This window comes from Sturnira hondurensis, unplaced genomic scaffold (genome assembly GCF_014824575.4).
Source record: "Sturnira hondurensis isolate 20B ecotype Veracruz unplaced genomic scaffold, ASM1482457v3 Scaffold0004322, whole genome shotgun sequence".
Lineage (NCBI taxonomy): Eukaryota > Metazoa > Chordata > Mammalia > Chiroptera > Phyllostomidae > Sturnira > Sturnira hondurensis.
The window spans coordinates 2,857,191-2,879,542 of record NW_028076953.1 but is presented as its reverse complement, the minus strand read 5'-3'; the positions used below and the strand labels follow the sequence as shown (position 1 = coordinate 2,879,542).

At 37.8% G+C, this 22,352-nt stretch overlaps 2 protein-coding genes and 1 pseudogene across 5 annotated transcripts in view; 1 reads left to right on the top strand and 2 right to left on the bottom strand.

Annotated features, from left to right (window-relative positions):
• Positions 1-3,216, bottom strand: part of RPAP2 (RNA polymerase II associated protein 2) — a 103,315-nt gene extending 100,099 nt beyond the window's left edge. The window contains exons 1-2 of the mRNA XM_037045486.1: positions 3,109-3,216; positions 2,316-2,361 (exon numbers count right to left, since the gene is read on the bottom strand). Coding sequence (XP_036901381.1) covers positions 2,316-2,361; positions 3,109-3,181 — 119 coding nt within the window. The 5' untranslated portion in view covers positions 3,182-3,216. The remainder of the gene's footprint in view (positions 1-2,315; positions 2,362-3,108) is intronic.
• Positions 3,217-3,281: 65 nt separating this feature from the next.
• GLMN (glomulin, FKBP associated protein) overlaps positions 3,282-22,352 on the top strand; it is a 40,936-nt gene continuing 21,865 nt past the window's right edge. The window contains exons 1-7 of one of the 4 annotated variants that reach the window (XM_037045482.1): positions 3,282-3,359; positions 4,184-4,257; positions 4,649-4,774; positions 9,035-9,151; positions 14,005-14,113; positions 15,194-15,434; positions 16,875-16,977. In XM_037045482.1, coding sequence (XP_036901377.1) covers positions 4,219-4,257; positions 4,649-4,774; positions 9,035-9,151; positions 14,005-14,113; positions 15,194-15,434; positions 16,875-16,977 — 735 coding nt within the window. In that variant the 5' untranslated portion in view covers positions 3,282-3,359; positions 4,184-4,218. Of the gene's footprint in view, positions 3,360-3,540; positions 3,624-4,141; positions 4,258-4,648; positions 4,775-9,034; positions 9,152-14,004; positions 14,114-15,193; positions 15,435-16,874; positions 16,978-22,352 lie in introns of those variants that run through there. The other 3 variants (XM_037045483.1, XM_037045485.1, XM_037045481.1) reach the window with 3 other exon arrangements.
• LOC118986522 (ribosome biogenesis protein NSA2 homolog) lies at positions 13,188-13,749 on the bottom strand (annotated as a pseudogene).

Below are 22,352 nucleotides of genomic sequence, written 5' to 3'. Positions count from 1 at the left end.
AATAAGTAGCATAGATAGTAGGTAGAAAATAGATAGGGGAGAGGGCAAGAATAGTGTGGGAAACATAGAAGCTAAAGAACTTATGACACATGGACATGAACTAAAGGGGGAATGTGGGTGGGAGGGGGTAGCGGGGTGGAGGGGAACGAAGAGGGGGGAAATAGGACAGCTATAATGGCATAATAAATAAAATACATTAAAAAATAAAAGGCAGTTCTTTATACTGACTATATTTAGCTTTATGAAAAACATTATTTTTTTTTTGCTACCAGTAAGAGCTATGCCATGTACTAAGACCAATACACAACCTGCATTAGGAATTGTGGATTTAATCGTTAACTATCTCAACCTGCATTGACAGCCACATTCCTCTTAACTAATGGATACCTACAGCTGCTTCCCATGGATAGCCAAGTCTCACAGTTGCCCTCTATCAGAAAGAATGACAGGTAGTGTGGTATACAGCAGTGGTTCTCAAACTTTTTGGTCTCAGCATTCCTTTACATTCTTAAAATTAGACCTTTTGTTTATGTAAGTTACATCTACCAATATTTACCATATTAAGATTAAAAGCTAGAAAAATTTTAGGCATTTATTTATCAATAATATACCCATTACATGTTAACATATTTTTAAATTAAAAATTTAGCGTTAAGAGTAAAATTTTTTATACTTTTGCAGAGTTCTTTAATTTCTGGCTTAAAAGTATTCACCTGGACTGAATGTAGAAGTATTTTGCAGCTGGAATAAATTTATAAAGGACCACTCCCCTCAACAATTATTTGGTTACCCACATGGATTTTTAATTATTTCATCAGGCATGACCTACTCAAAATACATTTCAGCTTATCTACATTCCACAAACTGTAGTGCTCAAGATAAAATATAATCTCCTTGGGTTTGTGGTCAGCTCTGTGCTGAAGTCGCAATATTACTCAAAGAGAAGCCAATATAGTCATGCCGCTCCACAGGGAAATACAGGCATTCCTCGTTTCATTGCGCTTCACATTATTGCACTTGACAGGTATTATATTTTTTTTACAAATTGTAGTCAAGACCCTCCACCAGTAAAATGATTACAACTCCCTTTATTGTGGGGGTCAGAAGTCAAACCTGTGATATCTCTCAGATATACCTGTATTCTCCAAAACAGATCTCAAGTCTATTCAATTTCTGCATCCCAGGTGATCACCATCCTTAACATCTTAAGACTTTTAAAACTTAAATCCTATTACTTTATTAAAGTTTTCCAATTTGCATGAAAAATGTCTACATTTCTCACCATGGCCAGGTAGTGTATAAATAGAATCCTGCCCTTCTAACCTTGTGCTATGCACCTTTTTTCCCTTGCTCAGAATGCTGCATACCACCCTGCGCATCTCATGCACCTTTTCTTAAATGACCAAGCCTTGTCACATACTGCCATCTCTGGCTGGAGTTCTCTCTCTATCCTCACTACTGTCTGGTTAATGCCTACTTTGGCCTCCAAGTCTCAGCTTAATTACTTCCTGAGAAGCCCTTCCCTGAAAACCCGCCTCCCTCCCTGCCAACATCCAGCTAAATTAGACTCTGGTATGAGTGAGTTCCTCCTCATTTATAACACTTAACACAATATGTAATTATAAAGTTATTTGTGATAATATAATTGGTATTTCTGTTGCATTAGATAGGAATTGTGTCTATTTCTCTTCAAAATTATATCCTTAGGGCCTAACAGGTCTGGCATATCTTACACTAAGTTAATAATTTTTGAAAAAATGAGTAACTTAAGGCCAAAGTCAATACTTCATAAAATATCATAGATACACGTTATTTTACTCATACTCATGGACTAGCCCTACTCTAGAAAGCTTTTGTGACAAGCGATAAATCTTGCCCTTTTAGGAAAAGCCAAGAGGCAGTACAAGACAACTTTCTTCTGAAAATATAGACATAATATAGACATAATATAAACAAAGAACAGAAAAGGTCTCTTCTAGTCTCTGGCATATAAAGCCAAAAAAAAAAGAGAGAGAGAGAGAATCCAAAAAGGTGGAAAAGGAATATGTGGTTATTTCAGGAATGTTTATTCCCATAGACACCTTTCTACATACACTCATACCTTCATCAGCAATCTAAAAGTATCGACTTTGGTTTTCTTAAACCATGGAGTAGGGGCATGTAACTGTGTATGTGAGAATTTATAGTGCTTCCCAGATCTTTCCCTTCTGATAACAATTTTCTTTAAGGTAGCACCCATTATTGTTTTTAAATATGGTTCAGTTAATAGGGGACAAACAGCAAAGCGAATACAGTTGTCCAAACAGCTTACATACCTTTTAGAAGCATCTTCTTGTTTCAAGGTACTTGTCTGTTTAGTACCTAAAATTAAAAGCAAAAACAAAAAACAGCAGATCAAGTTTTACCCAAATACACTAGGTTACCATATTTCTTTCCAAACTATACCATCTTTTCTTCTTTCCCACATATTCCAATCCTGTGTGCAAATCAAGTGAAATGGAATGAGAATCCAATTTGTTTTTGTAAATTAATGATTCCTGAACCATTCCTAGTCAACATGTTCCTCTTTCTGGGTTAATTTTCCCTTGAAACATAGTTGCAGAGTTAAGCAGTCCTGAAAATCTGAGATGTGGTTACTTTCAGGGGTACTCTCTTTCCGTCCCGCAAATATTCTCTCCCGGGTAAGAGGTATGGGAGGTTCTCCCATACCTAGGAGAACCCGGGCACCAAAGCAGCTGTACGAATGGAAGGAGGGCCTGTGCTAGCTAGGTTCAAGGGCAGGAGCACACAACTGCCGACGCTGCCCTGGTCACTGGCTCACTCTGACAACCCCCTCTCTCGGCTCCCAGGGCCTCCACTGCCCTTTCCCGCAGAGCCTGGAGCACAGCCCATTCCGGGGACAATCCCAGAACGCTAGTGTAAAGAGCTGGGAGTCTGGCCGGAGGTCTTTCCCAGACCGCGCTTAGGATGGCGGTGGGGCCCTCTCGGCCTTCTCTGCCCCGAAGATCTCCCCCCGTGGGGCAGCCTTTCAGGAGCGACTCGCGTGCTTTAGTCTTGAACTGTTTTCGTTCTCAGGGTCCAAACGTGAGAAGAGGCCCTTTTGCCTACCTGCAGCCTTTCGGGAAGCACGCGGGGCCTGGGACTTCTGGCGGGCCGAGGGCAGTCTGGCAGATTCAGCCATGGGAGCCGTGTCAGAAGGTCTGAACTGAACCTGGCATCTCCGTCCGAGGCTCCGCCTCCCCTAGCGTAGCGCGAGGCGGGGCCGGGAAGGGGCGGGGCCAACAGGGGCGGGGCTGGGAGAGCGACCTGCGCGGCCCGGGGAGGTGGAGGACGACGCCTGAAAGGCCACAGGCCGGATAGTAAGTAGGTGCCGAGGGAGGTCCCGGGCTGTCGGGGCTCGCTGCGGACCTTGAGACGCGGAGATGCGGTGCCGCGGGCGGATTAGGTCCGGCGAGGCGGTGGGGCCCAAACGCCTAGGCGAGCCAATATCGGGAGAAATGGCTTCCCTGGGATGCCGCCTGCACGCAGGCTATGTTTTATCCGCTTTGAAGCGCGCCGCCGTGAGTACCCGGCAGACCCGCTCCGGGACTGCGGGTCTAGGCCCGAGCTTACCTGCCGAAAGGGTAAGGCTGCGGGAACGGGAAGCAGTCCTTCTGATGGCCCCTGGGTTGAGTTCACTGACTGGATTATTTTGGGGACTGCATCTCTTAAGGGAAATGCCCAGGTCACACTTGGGGTGGAGGGCATTTGAACTTTCACTACCCCTGGTGAGTAGCGTTAGACTTAAATTTTGTCAAGTAGGACATTAAAATATAAAAAGCTCCCTATTAATTATAACTGATTTCAGGCTCACCTTTTGGAAATGTACTCAGAAATGAAATATTTTGCCTTTTTAATGTGTTTTGTTTAGTCCATGTTTGCAGTCTTCTTGGGAGTGCTCTAGAGGATTTTTCTTTTTCAATTATATCTTTTAGAACTACACTAAGCAAAAATATGCTTAAGAAAGCCTAAAAGACACAACAGTTTTTAAGATTTTTCTTTTCTTAGGTTAACATACTTTTAATAAAAACATTGTAGCTTTAAAACTTTTTTCTTTATTGTGTTTACTAATAATTCCTCAGAATGAAATATAACAATACTTCAGTGTAATATTTATGATAGTTAACACTGTGCATTGTATTAGTACATTTCAGCATCAAAACTTAAAAATAACAAAGGATGGCAGTGGAAGAACTTCAGTCCATAATAAAGAGATGTGTAAGTAATTTTTCCCTTTTTTTGTTAATGTTAAATACCTTTCAAAATATGGGGAGGGCACAGATTATTTTTAATTACATTTGTGATTATTTAAATTGTTTATCTTCTTTAGTCCTTGCTCTCTTTTTTGACCTATGAATAAACAGTATGAGGGCAGGAAAACAAATTGGATTATTTTCCACGTGACATACACATCTAAATAGCCTTTAAAAATTTTAATACACAGTGGATTTCAAGATCATACATTAGAGTATTTATTAGGCTAATCCTAATTTTCATGCATATGCTAATGTGCAACTCACCTAGAATTTAAATAGATTTAATAAATCAAGCAATTCTTGAATTTTTATTTGCCTAAACGTGTTTGTTTTTGTTTATTTTGTTTTGACAGCAAATCCTAGAAGAGCAAGACTTTAAAGAAGAAGATTTTGGCTTATTTCAGTTAGCAGGCCAAAGGTGCATAGATGAAGGGTACATAGACCAGTTATTAGAAATTATTCAAAATGAAAAGAATAAGGTAAGTATGATCTTTGTGTGTGCTTTTCAGTCTTTACTGGGAAGAGAATAGTCCATATTATTATCCATCTTTTCATTTACTCATCAAACATGTAAGAGTCAACTTAAATTTTTCACAGTAAGAAACTGGAAAACAAAAAAGGAATTAGGACTACTTATATACTTCAAGGTACTTACAGTCTGGTGGAAGAGATAAACATGTAAACAACTAGCAATAAAGAGACAGAATAACTGAAATAGTGTTATAATTGAAGTACAATTAAAGTGCTTTAGAAGATCAGGGATTACTTCTGGTTAAGAACCAAAAGTGGCATTTGGATCATTAATTGCAATGAGAAACATAAATATCAGGCAGACTAGATATTCACCTTTGGTGATCAGCACATTTTGTTCCTCCAGCCAGATTTATTTGGAGAACCAAATATCAAGTAAGATAATAATATGATGAGGACAGCTGACCAATATTATATAGCTACAATTATCTAAGAACTCATTCTCTACAATAGGAAAGGATCTTTTGGGGACTGGAAACAACTTTTCCTCCTACAGTGTTGGCAACATTGGTCTTCATGCACAAGGAATACCATATTTCCATTTTTTTCATTTAGAATGCTGTTTATACAGAAGTTTTCTTTGTTGCTATCACAATCTAGTCATGCTGCTGACCTCTGATTATATCCAGGGTGCCTTGATTGTATTTGAAAGATTCCTAAAACTTTTTAATCATGTTGTTACAGAGCTTCTTGTAGTTTAAAGGGCTTACTTATCCCTTTTTTTAATAAAAATTTGTTTTGAAAAATTAGGACATTTTACTTAAAACATTTCTTTTTGATGTGCTTACAGTACCATTGTAGCCCAAAATAAAGTAAATTTAATGTTTTCCTTAACTCCTTGATTTTCCCCAATTGCATAATCAGAGGATAACCTTGAAAGTACTTTACTTTTAGCTAATAATAATAAAATAGTAGCTAATATTTACTGAGTATCTACTCTGTGTCACATGCTATCTTAAGTGCTTTACTTCTGCTAACTCATTTAGCCTCTCTACAATCCCATAATGTACTACTATTAAATTCATTTTGTAGTTAAGGAAACAGTCCCTGAGAGGTAAGTGACTTGCCCAAAAGGAACTCAGCTTTTCTGTGAAATCCAGGATTCCGAGCTGTGCAGCCTAGTTTCAGAGCTCTTAGCGACTCTGCTCTGCCTCCGGTCAGCACCATGTAGCTCTTACAGAGAAGCTTTAGAGTGGACTAGAAGGGACTCATTGATTGTGAAGTGAAAAAGATGGCTGGGTTTCTAAGAAGCCCCTGAGAGGACAATGTATCCCAAACAGAAAAGGCAACCTAAAAGAAAGAGAAAGATTCCTGAAGGGAAACAGACAAGTTTATTTTAGAAAGATTGGTTTATGATGCAGCAGGCAATTGAAAAGTGGTTTGGAACTCAGGAGAAAAATAGGAGATTAAAGTGTAGATTTGTGCATGACTTTTAAGATTAGGTGCTTGTGATAGATTTAAGCATAGTGAGGCTTACCTAGTCTTTATAGCTTGAGAATCACCTTTGAAATGAAATGTATGGTCTGCTAAATTCAAAGGTTCAGATATTGATAAAACTGTTTAAAACTGACTACAACTTAGTTTTCTTGCCAGGTGACATAGTCAAGATTGATCAAGACGTACTGTTAATCTGTTTTATGTAAAATGTGTTTTTTAAATAAAGCCATATGAATAGTTTATCCTAAGACACTATAGTGCAAGGTTTCTCGGCGTTGGCCCTGTTGATGTTATATAGCAATTCTAACCCCCTTAATGATTATCAAACATGTCTCCAGACGTTGCCACATATTCCCTGATAGGTATGGAACAAAATAGCCCCCATTGAAAACCATGAGTATAGTGGGAAAAACATGGGTATTGGAGCTAGATAGACATATGCAAATCCTGGCTCTAGCATGTGTTAGTTGTTGGACATTGGGCATGTCAGTAATCTCTAAACTTTGGCATTCTCATCTATCAATTAGGGAATAATAATCTTACCCTGTAAGGTTGTTAGTATTTAACTAAACAAGTTGTAGTTTATGGATAGTCAGTACTTCCCTTCCTCATAACTATTCACTATTTATCTAAAGACTAGATACCTTGTAGCTGAGATAATATTTGTAAAATATTTTATCAAAATTATTTTTTTAGCTCAGATATACAAAATCACATTCAAATCTGTGATTTCTCTTATAGTTAATTATTCTCAGAGACTCACCTATAGGGTAGAAGGGGAAAGAAGTGCTTAGTTGGAAAAGTAGTCTCACAGGAACTAGTTAAGTTTTCAAAAGTGAGTATAGGCTTATTTAGTAAGTCATGATGGAATAAAGATTTAATAATTTTGAAAAAAACTAACTGCATAACAGAAATGCCTGATGAGTAAAAACCTGAATATTAAAATTCAAGCCACACAAAAATGGAACAAATATCAAATCAGTGAATATCAAATATACTTAAAAGTAACAGACATCTTTCAACCTGTATTTTTGAAATACCTATTTTGTGACAGGCTCTACTCCAGATGCTGGGAGCAAAAATCATTGCCCCTGTGGATCTTATATGCTAAGGAAGACAGGATATATACATGACAAATTATATAGTATGTTAGAAACTGATAAATATGACAGAAAAATAAAGCACAGTTGGGGGTTGGACTGTGATGGGTGAAATTACATAGAGATTTGAGGGAAACAGGGGTATACTCATAAACTGTGGGACTATCTGGGAGAAGAGTGTGCCAGGCAGAAGAAACAACTGGTAGGAGAGAGAGCTCAGTTGAATTGTTGACCCTGTTAGGTAAAAAGGTTATTTTGTTATTAGTTTTTTAAAGTGAATTTTAAAAACTTCATTTTATGTTGTCTTTCCAACATAATTCTTACTGAATAAAAAGAAAGGTGAACCATCTTTTTTAGAAAAGCTTAAATGAATATAAATCTAAAGGAGAAAATTTGTTTTAGATCCAAATGCAGAAAAGGGAGTACCAAAAAAAAAAATCAGTGTATTTTGCTGTGTAAGAATAAGGACAACGAAAAACCCAAATAATTATTTGTCATAAATACACCTAAGTGAATATTAACATATAGGGAGCTCATGCAGATTGATAAAACAATTTTCTACTAGAGTGTCCAGCTAATAAATGAGGAAAGATGTAAATAGCGTTCCCTCTCTTGTGAACTAGTGTTTATGTATTCTAACATACCCTGTTTGTTCTCTAGGACATGTTAAGTCTGATACCTTTACACATGGTGGTTGCTGAGCCTTCGATGTATTTCCCACTTACTCTAGCTCTGACAAACTTTTATTTCTGTAACAAGTCTTAACTTAGCCATTGTCTCTTCTGGAAAACCTCTCTTGCCTTTCCAGATGGAACTGACTCTTCTGCTATATGTTATAGTCTGCCGTTATTATAACAGTAGGGTAATGATACTCTACCGGTAAACAATTAGGGTCACAGAGAGGGTTTTGTACCTATTTGTCGTTTTCGTACACATGTTGTTTTTTTTTTAACAAATGAACTAGAATGTAAATCTTTAAAGAGAGTTATTAGCTGATATGTTCCTTGTTTTATTTCTGGCACCTAGAATATTTCAGAGACTTGGCATAGTACATGCTTGATAATATTGATGAGTTAAAGTAGAACGCAAAACAGGGAAATACAATATATTATTATAGTTTTGAAAATCAGTACTTTTGATCATGAATGTGAATCACTAATTATAAAGATAAACTTATGTAGTAAGCAGTCTGAAATGTCTTTGAAAATGCAAGCAACTTATATGAGGGGAGAGAAAAGTAACAAATGACACCCTCACTTTTTACCTAAGTTACATGATTATAATATATTTAGAGATTGTCCAAGGAACCATAAAAGGTTTATGATCATTCCTGAATTTCTTTATGAATCAAGGGAGTAAAATTCTCCATGAAAATTTAAATACTTGCTCATGGTTAGCAAACTAAGTTTCTTGTTGGAAATAGAGCATTTTAAATCTTGGGAAAAACCAATTTACCTGATTAAAAGTGAAGTCTTGATTGCCTTTTCTCAGTGAAAGTATTAAAAAACTACCTTAAAATATTAATATCCTAGCATAAGAAGTCAATGGTGACATGCTGTAGGACTTGTTGCTTCATCTATTCTATCTAGAGGAAATTCTAATCTCCAAGAAACCTCACTGTGAGAGCCCTATAGGTAGCAGAATTTGCTTCATTCTGAAATGTTACTATAGGTCATCATCAAGAATATGGGCTGGAATCTTATTGGTCCTGTCGTTCGATGCCTTTTATGGAATGATAAGGAAGATGATAAAAGAAAATATTTTCTGATGCTTGATTTATTGATAAAGGTAAGTTAACAAAACTCTTTCTGTCACAGTGCACATCAGTATTTTATAATTTCCTTTATGTTTAATGCTTGTTTTGTTTTGCGTGAGAGTTCATGAAAGTAAAGGAGGGAACTCTTTGAAGAAAGGTGCAAAGTGATTAGATGGGCAAGGCCATGTCAGTTTCCCCAAATTTTCTGGATATAAGAATTGTCTAACCTCATCATAGACCCACTAATTTAGATCTCTAAGGGGAGACCTAATAAGCTTTATTTTTAATATTTTACAATAGCTTATTAATGTGGAAATCAAAGTCTGCAGATGTAGTTCAAGGTCACACTGATCTTTTGGCAATGTAGGAACTAAAATCAAATCTCAGTACACTTTACTCTGTGGTGTGTTCCCTAAAAGAGTATGAAAAACCTAAAATGCAAGTGATCACAGTGAAAATAGGAATAGTGAGTAGGTTAGTTTTGACTGGCAACTTTAGAAAGCAACTCTTGGTGAAAGGTTAACAGTATTATAAGTCAAAAATGATGATCAAAAAGGATAAATCTGAGAAAAATGACGTAAGTATTTATTTAGGATTTCTAGTCAAGATGGCGGCATAGGTAAATGGGGCTTGCCTCCTCAAACACATTAAAACTACAACTAAATTACAGAACAGCCATCACTCAGTACTGGCAGAAATCAAGTTGAATGAAAGTCTGACAACAACAGATTAAAGAAACCACATCCATTCAGACTGGTAGGAGAGGTGGAGATGCAAAACAGGCTGATTCCACAACCACTCGTGGATAAAACTTTGGGAGGGATATCTCAGGAGTGAGGAGTCCCAGGCCCCCCCAGCCTAGGGTACCAGTGCAAGGAATATAAGTCCCCTTAACTTCTGGCTGCAAAAATCAGCAGGAATTAAGTCAATAGAAGAAACATCGAATTCCAAGCAGTTCCCTTAAGAGAACCCACATATAAACTTACTCACACTTACTCCCTCTGGGCTCCAGCACCAGGGTAGCAGCTTGAAAGGCACCAATGGCACACAGGGAGGAACTGAAGTGCCTGGCATCGAGGCAGGAGTTAGGGGACAGCTTTCTCCCAGACAGGAAGGTGGGTAGAGCCACAGAACTGGCAAGTGCTGTATGTGAGATTCCATCAACCTGGCTAACATTGTTTTTTTCTGCTCTGGAGATCCTCTGAGGCACCCAACTACCAGCTGTTAACAGTAGCTTTTCCATATGAATGGTTGCTCTCGGCTCAAGCTTCACAACTTCCTAAATCTTTTCAAACAAGTGACAGCTGGCCTCAGTGAGTCTCCATCCCCTGCAGCACTTGCTAAGGGGCCTTAGGCCCAGCACTAGCAGCATCCAGCCTAGATTCACAAATTGGCTGTGCCTAGAAATCTCCAAGCCCAGCACAAATAGCAGCCAGCTCAGATTGCTCTGTGGCTCAGGCAAGGTGGCCTCAGGCAAAACACAGGTCGGGGCTGACCTTGGCCTGTACCACCCAGGAAATCCCAGGTCCAGTGCACCTGGTGGACAGCTACAGACCACATTGGAATACCACCATTCTGCTAATGCACAGCTGATCCTCCCCAGAGGGCGGAGGTTGGTGGTAGGTGGTCACAGCCAATCCTTGCAATTGACTGGCCTGTGTAAATTGCTCCATTGACCTGCCAACGGCAGCCTCAAGCTGCCCAGGCTCAACTACAAGAGGAGGATGTACTCAGACCACATGGAGGGTGCACCTTGAGTATCCAGCTTGGGTAAGGGGTGCTGTGCCACTGGACCCTACAGGACACTTACTACATTAGGCCACACTACCAAGACACAGAGTCAAAGCAGCACTACCTAATACATAGGAACAAACACAGGGAGGCATTATTCCAAAATGAGGAAACAAAGAAACATGGCCCCCCAAAAAGAACAGATCAGAACTCCAGAAAAAGAACTAAACAAAATGGAGATAAGCAATCTATCAGATGCAGAGCTCAAAATGCTGGTTATAAGGAAGCTTAAGGAACTTAGTGAAGACCTCAACAGCATCAAGATTCAGTCAGAACAAAGGATATACCAGTTGAAATAAAGAACAACTTACAGGGAAACAACAGTAGGGTGAATGAAGCTGAGAATCAAATCAATGATTTGGAACATAAGGAAGCAAAAAACAACCAAACAAGAAGAAGAAGGAACTCCCCAAATGTGGATAGTAGAAGCAGCCTCTGTGACTTCAAGCATTCAAACATTCACATTATAGGGGTGCCAGAAGGAGAAGAGAAAGAAATCTATTTGAAAGAACAATGAAAGAAAACTTCCCTAATGTGGTGAAGGAAATAGACATGAAAGTTCAGGAAGCACAGAGAATCCCAAAAAGGATGAATGCAAAGAGGCCCACTCCAAGATACATCGTAATTAAAATGCCAGAGGTTAAAGTTAAAAGAGATTTTAAAAGCTAGAGAAAAGAAGTTATCTACAGGCGAGTTCCCGTAAGACCGTCGGTTGTTTTCTCAAAAGAAACTTTGCAGGCTAGAAATAAATTCTGGCAAGAAATAAGTTCATGAAAAGCAGGGACCAAAACCAAGATTGCTCCACCCAGCAAAGATATCATTTAGAATCAAAGGGCAGATAGTGAGCTTCCCAGACAATGAACCATTTAGTTCATTGTCACTAAACCATTATTATACGAAATTTTAAAGGAATCTATGTAAGAAGAAAAGATAAAAACAACAATAAAATGGCAATAAGTATGTATCAATCAACAGTTGAATCTAAAAAACTAAGCACATAAGAACAGGCAGAATCATGGGTATGGAGAGTGTGTTGATGGTTGCCAGGTGGGAAGGGAGTGTTGGAAAATTGGTGGAGAGGTGAGGGGATTAAGAAGTATGAATAGGTAGTTACAGAATAGCCATGGGGATGTAAAGTACATTATAGGAAATGGAGTAGCCACAGAAGCTATATGCACAACTGTGGACATGAACAATGGTGTGGGGATTGCCTGAGGGAGTGGGGGGTGCTAGGTAGAGGGGGACAATAGGAGAAAAATCAAGACAATTGTAATAGCATAACCAATAAAATATATAAAATGATAAATGTAGAAATCAATGCAAATAAACATATATATTTGGAAAGTCAGAACACTGTCTACATAGTAGTTATTAAGTATGAAGGCTTTTTAAAAAACAAGGCAGTAGGTGATAATATGGTCATTTAGAAAGCAGTGCAAAGTTTTATCTGCTCAAGAAGGACAAAAGGGACTGCATTTGTCTAAATACCGTGACTATGTGAAATAAAAAGGTCCGCTTGCTGGGAACTCTGAGAACCCAAAGCAGCCGTCAGAGGAGACAGACAAAGCTCAAAGGAAATCTCATCTGTGGTGATCAGAATCTCCCTTCCCATTTGTGTAACTTTTTATATATTTTTTATCCTCTCCCAAGGAGATGCTTATTGATTTTAGGAGAGGGAAAGGGAAGGAGAGAGAGGGAGAAAAACCAGTTGGTCGCCTCTCCAGTATGCACCGACCAGGGACTGAACCCACAACGTAGGCAGGTGCCTTGACTGGGAATCAAATCCTCGACCTTGTGGTTTGTGGGGTGATGCTCCAACCGACTTTTAGTTTTACAGTGATTTGACAATCATGGATTCTGTTTTTGGTCTTTTATATCATTATATATGTGTATTTCTTATAAAACTGGACCATTTTAATGTCCTTTACAATAAAATAAATCTCTTGGTGGTTACAGACATATAAACTGTTCTAATAGTGTAGTACGCAGAAACCTCATAGTCAAGTTTTCCTGATTGGGGCATAGACTTCAATAATTACCAGGAGTTACTTGTATGAAACTGCTGTCAAACCAGTAAGACTGCATTTATATATCTATCATTTTCAAGTTTATTGGTAACCTGGGCATATTTAACCCCAAATAACCTTGTCTCCTTATGTCACAAGTCCCAACTTGGTTATATTCACCTCAGTGACAGTACCTTTGGTAGTAACACTCAGAGTTGTGTAAAGTAGGGATGAGGGATTCTTCTTTGCACCAAGTACTGGCAGGCAAAAGGTGGCTTTCAGTTCAGGCTGTGTTACATGAGCCTTCATGAAACAAGCCCATTGGCCTAATGAATCTCATGTTTAGTTGGTTTTTGAATAAAGCCATCTGCAACAAAGCAGACTTTAGTAACCATCCTCTTTCATGCTTCTTTCTTTCTCTTTCCTGTTCAAATAACTTTTCATATTTCTGTTTCTCCTGGGCATGAACTTTACACAGAAGGACTTCCCATTCTCTCGCTTTCTCTTTGTTTTTGTTTAATCATATTGGAAAGTACCTTAGTTAGGGACTGTCCTTCTCTGTCCAGTAGATAGACAGGTATTGCTCCTTGTGGAGTCTTTCTGTTATTCTTTTCTTTGGTGTTTCTCTTTTCATGCCTCTTGATTGTCTTTTTCATTTGTATTTTCTCAGCATGGCACTGTTTATGGTAGAGCTTATCCTTCAGACCAGTCATCTTTTTTGCCTTCTTTGACCATTCATGAGGCTGTCGCCCTAACTTTCCCTTTTTCTCATGGTAATCCAAATGATATGTATAGCGCTTATGGTGTACCTTAATATATTCATTTTGTGGCATGGTTATGGCTGGGGTGCAGTCCTCCCTGCACGAAGAAGCTTTCAACTTTTGGGTCTCAGAGACCCCCAAACCAACTCCATGCAACTTGCAACAGGAAAAGCTATTATATATTTTTTAGAAGTTGTATGAGGTACATTACTATAAAGCAAAATAATTATATTTTCTCAGTATATATTTGTTTTTTTTTTAAATAGTAATCATGTGGCTTTAAATACAACTTGTATTAAACAGGTTCAATTGTGAATATTTTTATAGTTATGTAATCCAAAAGAATTATTGTTGGGTTTGCTTGAACTGATTGAAGAGCCCTCTGGAAAACAGATATCCCAAATTATTCTTCTTTTGCTTCAGCCATTACAAACAGGTAATGATTATTTTGATACATAAGTGTTTTTTATTTTCTGTGTAACTGCCTTGATATTACCCCCAAATGTCAACAGTATACCAAAGTAATGTTTATGACTAATTATTGAGTACTCTGCTTAGACTAGGAATAGCAGTGCCGATTTGAATCCTGCTGCCCATAGAAAGATAACAATACCTGATTCAAAGTGGGTACCTAGTAGATGTTTTGTTGAATGTCATGCTGTTTTTCATGTGCTGTATTGTAACCGATAGCTTTTTGCCTAACTTTCCTATCTGCAACTTACATTCTAGAATTTGTTCTATAATATATTTAAAAGATTGCCTCTGTGCTGTCTGCAATACTCAGTCTGATAGCATTGTGGTAGTCCTGTACCTTGGTTAAGGATGATATTGGGTAGGGCATTGCTCATCCTCAGCTTCGGGAGGTTAGAATTGAGAGTAGCAAAAGTACTGCTGAAGAATGAAAAAATAGGTATGGAAAGAAAAGGCTTCATAATTAGGTGTTGTAACAGTATTGTTAAGTAATAGACATTAGCAACCAAGGCAGACAGTATTTATCCATGGAAAGAGACTTCTTTTTAATTTTATGACCTACACGTAACTTTGGAGTCTGATATACGAGCCCAGAATCAAACTAGAGAAGTTTTGTTTAAATGTGAATGCCCAGCAGATTTATACACCTTGAGGTATTCAGTCTTCTAGAAATATTCAGTCTTCTCTATTTTTATAGTGCTTGATAGTTTACAAGACACTTGTTCTTATTTTATACTTAAAACAACCAAACTATATGGAAAAAAATGTTTCTGTCTAGAGTATGTACCCTGTGAACATACTTGAACAAGATTTCATGGTGTCTATTATAAAGTGCCATCATTGTCAGATACTCCATTATTTCATGCACCACTAAGAAAGGGGGGAAACTGCACTGCCAATTAAGCTATCATATGTCATCCTGATTCCAGAGTTGTTTAAATATGAAAAAAGAGTATCTTATAATTCTACATTAACTGAACTTTTTGTCTCATGTTTAGTGTACTTGATGAGGCTACCTCAAGTAACAACTTGGTGTCTGTTTTAGTGATACAGAAACTTCACAGCAACAAGGCGTATTCAGTTGGATTAGCACTGTCTACCATTTGGAGTCAGCTCTCTCTTCTTCCTGTTCCATACTCAAAAGAACAAATACAAACAGATGACTATGGCCTTTGTCAGTGTTGCAAGGCCTTAATAGAGTTCACTAAGCCTTTTGTGGAAGAAATTGTTGATAACAAAGGAAACTCACTGGAAAAGGAAAAGTTAAAGGATGAATTACTAAAATTGTAAGTATATTTTTAAGAACAATTCACAATGGACCAAAGTATTGGTAGTTCAGTTATTTTATGTTTCTTTGTTTATTTGTTTGCAGTGGAAATATAAATCTAGTTTCAAATTTTGAATTTTCAAAGAATATAGGGTTCAGTTGATGTAACAAGAGCACTTAATGAGGTATTGATATTTTTAAAATTAAATGCCCAGATCCATTTGTTTAATTTACTTTTTATAATTACCTTTACTCATATTAGTGAATGAATAATAGAAGCTGGGAAAGTAGATGTAGCTCAAAGGATCTGGTCTTGCTGTGGGGGAACTGTGTTTTAACTCTTCCTTTGAAAGCAGAAGCAGCACCAGACAGCTAAATGTCTACCTTGACTGCAAAAAACAGTAGTGGAGTTCCCGATAGCATTCACTCCACTGTTCAGTGTGGTTTTCATTGGCAAATGGCTAGTCTAAATTAAGATGTGCTCTAAGTGGAAAATACATTTGGATTTTGAAGACTTGTTATAAAAAAAAACTTCAATAATTTGTATACTGATAAATTATTGAAATGATAATTTATATAAATTGGGTTAATAGGGTAAATTATTTAAGTTAATTTTTTTGTTTCATACTACTTTTAAATGTAACTGCTAAAATTTTTTAAATTATGTATGGAGCTTGCATTGTATTTCTGTTGAACAGTGCTAAAACTAGAGTATTGAATTACATGGACCAATAATTTTATGTTGTTATTTTTATTTATTTATATACTTATTTTTTAGAGAGGGGAGGGAGGGGAAAAAGAGAGAAATATCAAAATGTGGTTGCCTCTCATGCACCCCCTACTGGGGACCTGAGCTGCAACCCAAGCATGTGTTCTAGACTGGGACTCGAACTGGTGATACGTTGATGCACAGGCTGGTATTCAACCACTGAGCCACACCAGTCAGGGCCAATAATTTTATATTTAAAATTTTAGAATCTAAAACTGTTAGCTTTTTACTCTTTCAGGTTAGGACATTAATATATATTTTTTATTATATCATGAAAGAAAAGATACTGAAGTAAGAAAGGCTTAATCAAAGAATAGTTTGGTTTTCTAAATAAAACAAATACAGCTTCATGAAAAAATTACTACATTGTCCCAATTTTTTCTTGAGCTAACAAAAATTACATCATGGACTAACACTGGTCCTCAGACAAACATTCAGTAGCCATTGGAATAGCCCAGAAATAGAACTGAAGCTTACCATATTGGGTCTCGCAAGGTGTTCTCCTGTGAGAACATTCCCATTGCTAGTAAGAAGGATTCTTACATCACCAGTTTGACACACCATTGAGTTATTGGTGCTATGTAATTTTCCATCTACAATAACCTATTTAAATATGTTTATAGAACTAGGTGCCTTATAGTTAGGAAGTGCTATATTCCTAGTTACCCTACCATATTTCTTATACCCTAGTTGCTTCAAAAGCTTGAAATGCCCTTTGCTGACAGCACAGTTCCCTGAACAGTCTGAAGAAGCTGAAAATGATCCTTTAAGGTGTTTTGCATCTGAAATAGTAGTAAGTACAGCTAATTTAACCTGCATAAAATCTTCTGAAATGTAAAATGTTGTCCTGCTGCATTCTCATGTACTGCATGTGAGCATTTAAGTTGATAACATTTATTAATAAAACAGCATGTATTTTTCTGTAGGACATAAAAATAAAATAAATAGCAATAATTTGATTACCCAAATATAAATAATATTAACACCTTCCAGATGTTTTAAAGATTTTATTTATTTATCTTTAGAGGGGAAGGGAAGGAGAGAAATATCAATGTATGATTGCCTCTTGTGTGTCCCCTGCTGGGAACTGGCCTGCAACCCAGGCATGTGCCCTGACCGGGAAACAAACCGCTGTCCTTTGGTTCACAAGCCCACGCTCAATCCACTGAGCTACACCAGCCAGGACTGTTTTTGGCTTTTATAGTCATAAATAAACACTACATAATATATCTTTTTAAAAAAAAATTCTGTCATATTTGTCAACCCCTTTTTTGTAATCTATTTTTGTTTCTCTTAGCATATTATAAATGTTTCTCCATTGGTGAAATAGTATTTCATTGTATGGATTTAGCATAATGTATTTAACCTGGGCCATGTAAGTTCAGCCTGTTGACTTTTAAAAATTTTGTAAAATACACCAACTTTCTTTTTTAACTAAGTCTGTGATAAGAATCCTGTTAACCAAATCTTTGCATATTTCTTTTCTTTTTTTACTTGACATGGCTTCTTTGCCTATTTCTTTAATTTTTAAATTACTAGCAGTAGGATTTCTATGCCAAAGAATATCCTTACTTTTAAGGATCATGTTAATTATTTCCAAAACAACTAAAGAAATAAGTACATTGAATTTTACTGATTGATTGAGAAAGAGAAACATTGATTTGTTTTTCTACTTATATATGCATTCATTGACTAATTCTGTACATACCCTAACTGGGGTTTGAACCCACAACATTCGCCTATTGGGACAACACTCTTAATCAACTGAGCTACCTGGTCAGAGCAGTCAATTTTATTTTAAAAGCAACTTGTCTTTGTGCATTGAGAGTATACATGTGCTGGTTTTATATTAGGGAACTAATCTGAAATATAGAAAAATTGGTACTTGAGATTGATAGTCATGAATTTCAAGTTACAGCTGTAATTGTGGCTGTTGGTTTTCATCACCACATTCATCTGCCCAAATGTAGGTATAGTGTAAATGGAAAGTTGGATTTAATTAGGTCAGAATTTTGAGAGCTGTGTGAGTTCTGTAGTACAAATCAAGGCATTGAGCATGCCATGCAGGGGAATGCCTAATGATGGACCATAGGGTTTAAGCTCAGTAAGGTGGGAAGTTAGCATATACTCAATGTGAGACACAGTGAAAAGGTGATAGGATCACTAGATGTCGGTCCTGGTGTGAGTCACAAGGTGTTGGAGTTAGGTTACTTAAAGGAGTGAGCTGAAAACATCAGCATTTAAAAAACAGGATGCCTGAAGTTTTCTTTGGGGGCCTCTAAAGATGAGATATGCATAAATGGCAGGAAAGCCATTCTGTGGGCTCCACAAGCACAAGAACTTTGTCTTAGTCACCTGGGGTATCCTTTACACCATGGAAATAGGCCTGGGTATATCCCTCCCATTGACCTGCCAACAGCAATCAAGGCTAAACTACAAGAGGAGGGTGTACTCAGACCACATGGAGGGTGTACCAGCTTGGGTGATAAAGGGTGCTGTGCCACTGGACCCTACAGGACACTTACTATATTAGGCCACACTACCAAGACACAGAGTCAAAGCAGCACTACCTAATACATAGGAACAAACACAGGGAGGCATTATTCCAAAATGAGGAGACAAAGAAACATGGCCCCCCAAAAAGAACAGATCAGAACTCCAGAAAAAGAACTAAACAAAATGGAGATAAGCAATCTATCAGATGCAGAGCTCAAAACACTGACTATAAGAATGCTTAAGGAACTTAGTGAGAACCTCAACAACATTAAAAAACTGAGTCAGAAATGAAGGATACACTAACTAAAATAAAGAACAATTTACAAGGAAACAACAGTGAAGTGGATGAAGCTGAGGATCAAAGCAATGATCTGAGTCACAAGAAAGTAAAAAACAACCAATCAGAACAAGAAAAAAATCCAAAAAATGAGGATAGTAGAAGCAGCTTCTGTATGACAACTTCAAGCATTCTAACATTCACATTATAGGGGTGCCAGAAAGAGAAAAGAAAGAGCAACAAATAGGTCTACTTGAAAAAACAGTGAAAGAAAACTTCCCTAATGTGGCGAAGAAAATAGACATAAAAGTCCAGGAAGCACAGAGACTCCAAAACAAGATGAATACAAAGAGGCCCACTCCCAAGGCACATCATAATTAAAATGCCAAAGGTTAATGATAAAGAGAATCTTAAAAGCAGCAATAGAAAAGTAGTTGCCTAGGGGAGTGCTGATAAGACTGTCAGAAGAGTTCTCAAAAGAAACTTTGAAAGTTAGAAGGAATTGGTGAGAAATACTCAAAGTCATCAAAAGCAAGGATCTGCAGCCAAAATTGCTGTACCTAGAAAAGGTATTATTTAGAATGGAAGGGCAGGTAATGAGCTTCCCAGAGAAGAAAAAAAATGAGTTCATCATCACCAAACCACTATTATATGAAATGTTAAAGTGACAGTACGTCACTTTAAGAAAAGAAGGTCAAAATTAGGAACAATGAAAAGGCAGTGAATACCCATCTATCAACAATTGAATCTAAAAAAATCAAACTAAGTAAATGAGAAGAACAAGAGGCAGAATCTTGGATACGGAGAGCCTTTTGATGGTTGCCAGCTGAGAGGGAGGTATGGGGGAATGGCCAAGAGGAGAGAGGATTAAGAGGTACAAATAGGCTACTATTACAGCCACAGGGATGTAAATGTAAGTACAGTGTAAGAAATGGAATAGCCACCTAGCTGGTGTGGCTTAGTGGATTGAGCACAGAGAGTGGGCTGCAAACCAAAGGGTCACCAGTTCAATTCCCAGTCAGGGCACATGCCTGGGTTGTGGGCCAGGTCCCAAGTAGGGGGCACTCGGGAGGCAGCCACACATTGATGTTTCTCTCCCTCTCTTTCTCCTTCCCTTCCATTCTCTTTAAAATAAAGTTTAAAAAAAGAAATGGAATAGCCAAAGAATTTATAGAAGACCCATAGATATGAACAATGGTGTGAGGATTGCCTGAGTGAGTTGGGGGTGCTGGGTGGAGGCGGGCACGGGGGGAAAATCGGGACTACTGTAATATAATCAATAAAATATAATTTAAACAATGAAGGAGTATAAACCTCTTCATTGTTACTAATGCTAGAGTACAGTATAATCTTCTAGATACAGTATAAACACCATCACATATATGTACCCTATTTTGAGAGATGGAATGAAAGTTGGAAACAGTTAAAGGATTTTAAGCCTCGAAGTGACATAATCAAATTGTGTTTTGGATTCATCACTTTAATGGAGGATGAACTTAACTGAGATAAGATTGGAAGTAGAGAGACCAGTTAGGTGTCTTTGGAGTTAAATAAGAGTGATGAAAACCTGAGTATGGAAAAAGTGGTTGAGATGAAGAGGAGCAGGACAATTTGAGAACTTTATCGTAGGTAAAATTTTTTAAATTTGGTTGATTTGATTTAGAAGCAGAGTAAAAAGATTGGGGTCGTGGATAAGTTTTTTGCTTGGGAAGCTGGGCAGATAAAGATGTCTATAATTGAAATAGAAACTACAGAGCAAGGAGCAGAGGAATTTTGTGGTTTAAAAACATATTTTTTATTATGGACATTTTAAAACATTCAGAAAAGTAGAAAGAACAGGGTAATGTACCCTCATATACCCTGTACCCAGCTTTAGCAACAATTGACATTTTGCCAGTTTTGTTTTGTCCCTGCTCTTTTTTGCTGTAGTATTATTTTAAAGATTTTATTTATTTATTTTTAGAGCAAGGGAAAGGGAGGTAGAAAGAGAGGGAGAGAAACATCGATGTGAGAGAGAAACATTAATCAGTTGCATCTTGCATGCGCCCCAACCTGGGACTGAACCTGCAACCCAGGATTTTGCCCTGACCTGGAATCAAACTGGTGACCTTTCCACTGTGCAGAACACTGCCCAACCAACGGAGCTACACCAGTCAGGGCCTGCTGTAGTATTTTATAGCAAGTCCTAGATTTATCATTATATCCATAGGTCTTTAAGTATGCTTCTCTAATTGGTAAGGACTTTAAAAAAAGTAACCACAATGTCATTATGACGCGTAACAAGATTAACAATGATTTCTCCATATATAATTCCCAGGGAGAGCAGGTTTTTAAGGAATAAATTTTGATTAAGGGGATGAGATCACCTAAAGGGATCAATGTGAGAAGAGAAGAGGGCTCAGGACTGAACGCTAATGCACGTAAGAGCTCACCAAACAAACGAGGGAAGAAGAGTGGTAGAAATACAACAGAAACTGGGGTAGCAGAGTTTCAGAAAGACGGAAGTGATTGATATTGCTAAGTGCAGTAGAGAGAGCCTGTAAAGTAAGAGTTGAAAAGTATCCATTGGATGTAGGAAGTAAGATCACATTGGTAACCTCAGCAAGAACAGTTTGAGTGGAGTATTAGAAACAAAACTATAATTGGAGTGGATAAAGGAGTGCACAAAAAAATGAGAAAAAGGAGATGGCTAGTATAAGCTATTCTTTCAAAGAGTTTGGAGGTGTAAGGAAGAAGAGAAGCAACAGCTACAAGACATGGGCTTAGGGTAGGAAGGTAATGGAGGAGGTAGGGAGGATTGGGCACGTTTATAGCCCGAAAGGGTGAGCACCATTAGAAGGGGGTAGAGACTTGTTCAGGGATAACTGAAAAAATGTGGCTTGAGGAGAGCAGACAGCTAGGCATAGGATCGAGGACACCTGGAGAGAAGGTCAGAATGGGCATGCATGTAGAGAAATTTGTAGTAGGAATATAATATTATAATTGAGGGGAATCAGACTCATTAGCCTCAGATTTCTAGGTAAAGATTTCTTAAGAACGAAAGAAGTAGAAATGGGGATTGAATAAGGAGCTTCAGGAAACGTAAAGGTTTGGAATACTGAGGGGGAAAGGATGGTGGAAGATGATGGGAACTCACCTGGTTGGAGACCACAACTGTGGTAACAGTCTGTAATTTTGTGTGATTTTCTACATTTAGCTGCCTGGGTGTGGAGGTGTAGAAGGTAGAGGACAGCTATTTTTTTTTTCAAGGCTAGCATTTAATTGGGTAGATGCAACTAAAGGAAATACAGGGTACAGGTAGTTCAAATGACCCATAGTGTGTTGGTTGGATAGGGAAGGAAGGGGAAATTGGAGGGGACATAAGGATAGATTAAAATGAAGGGATTGCGGGACTG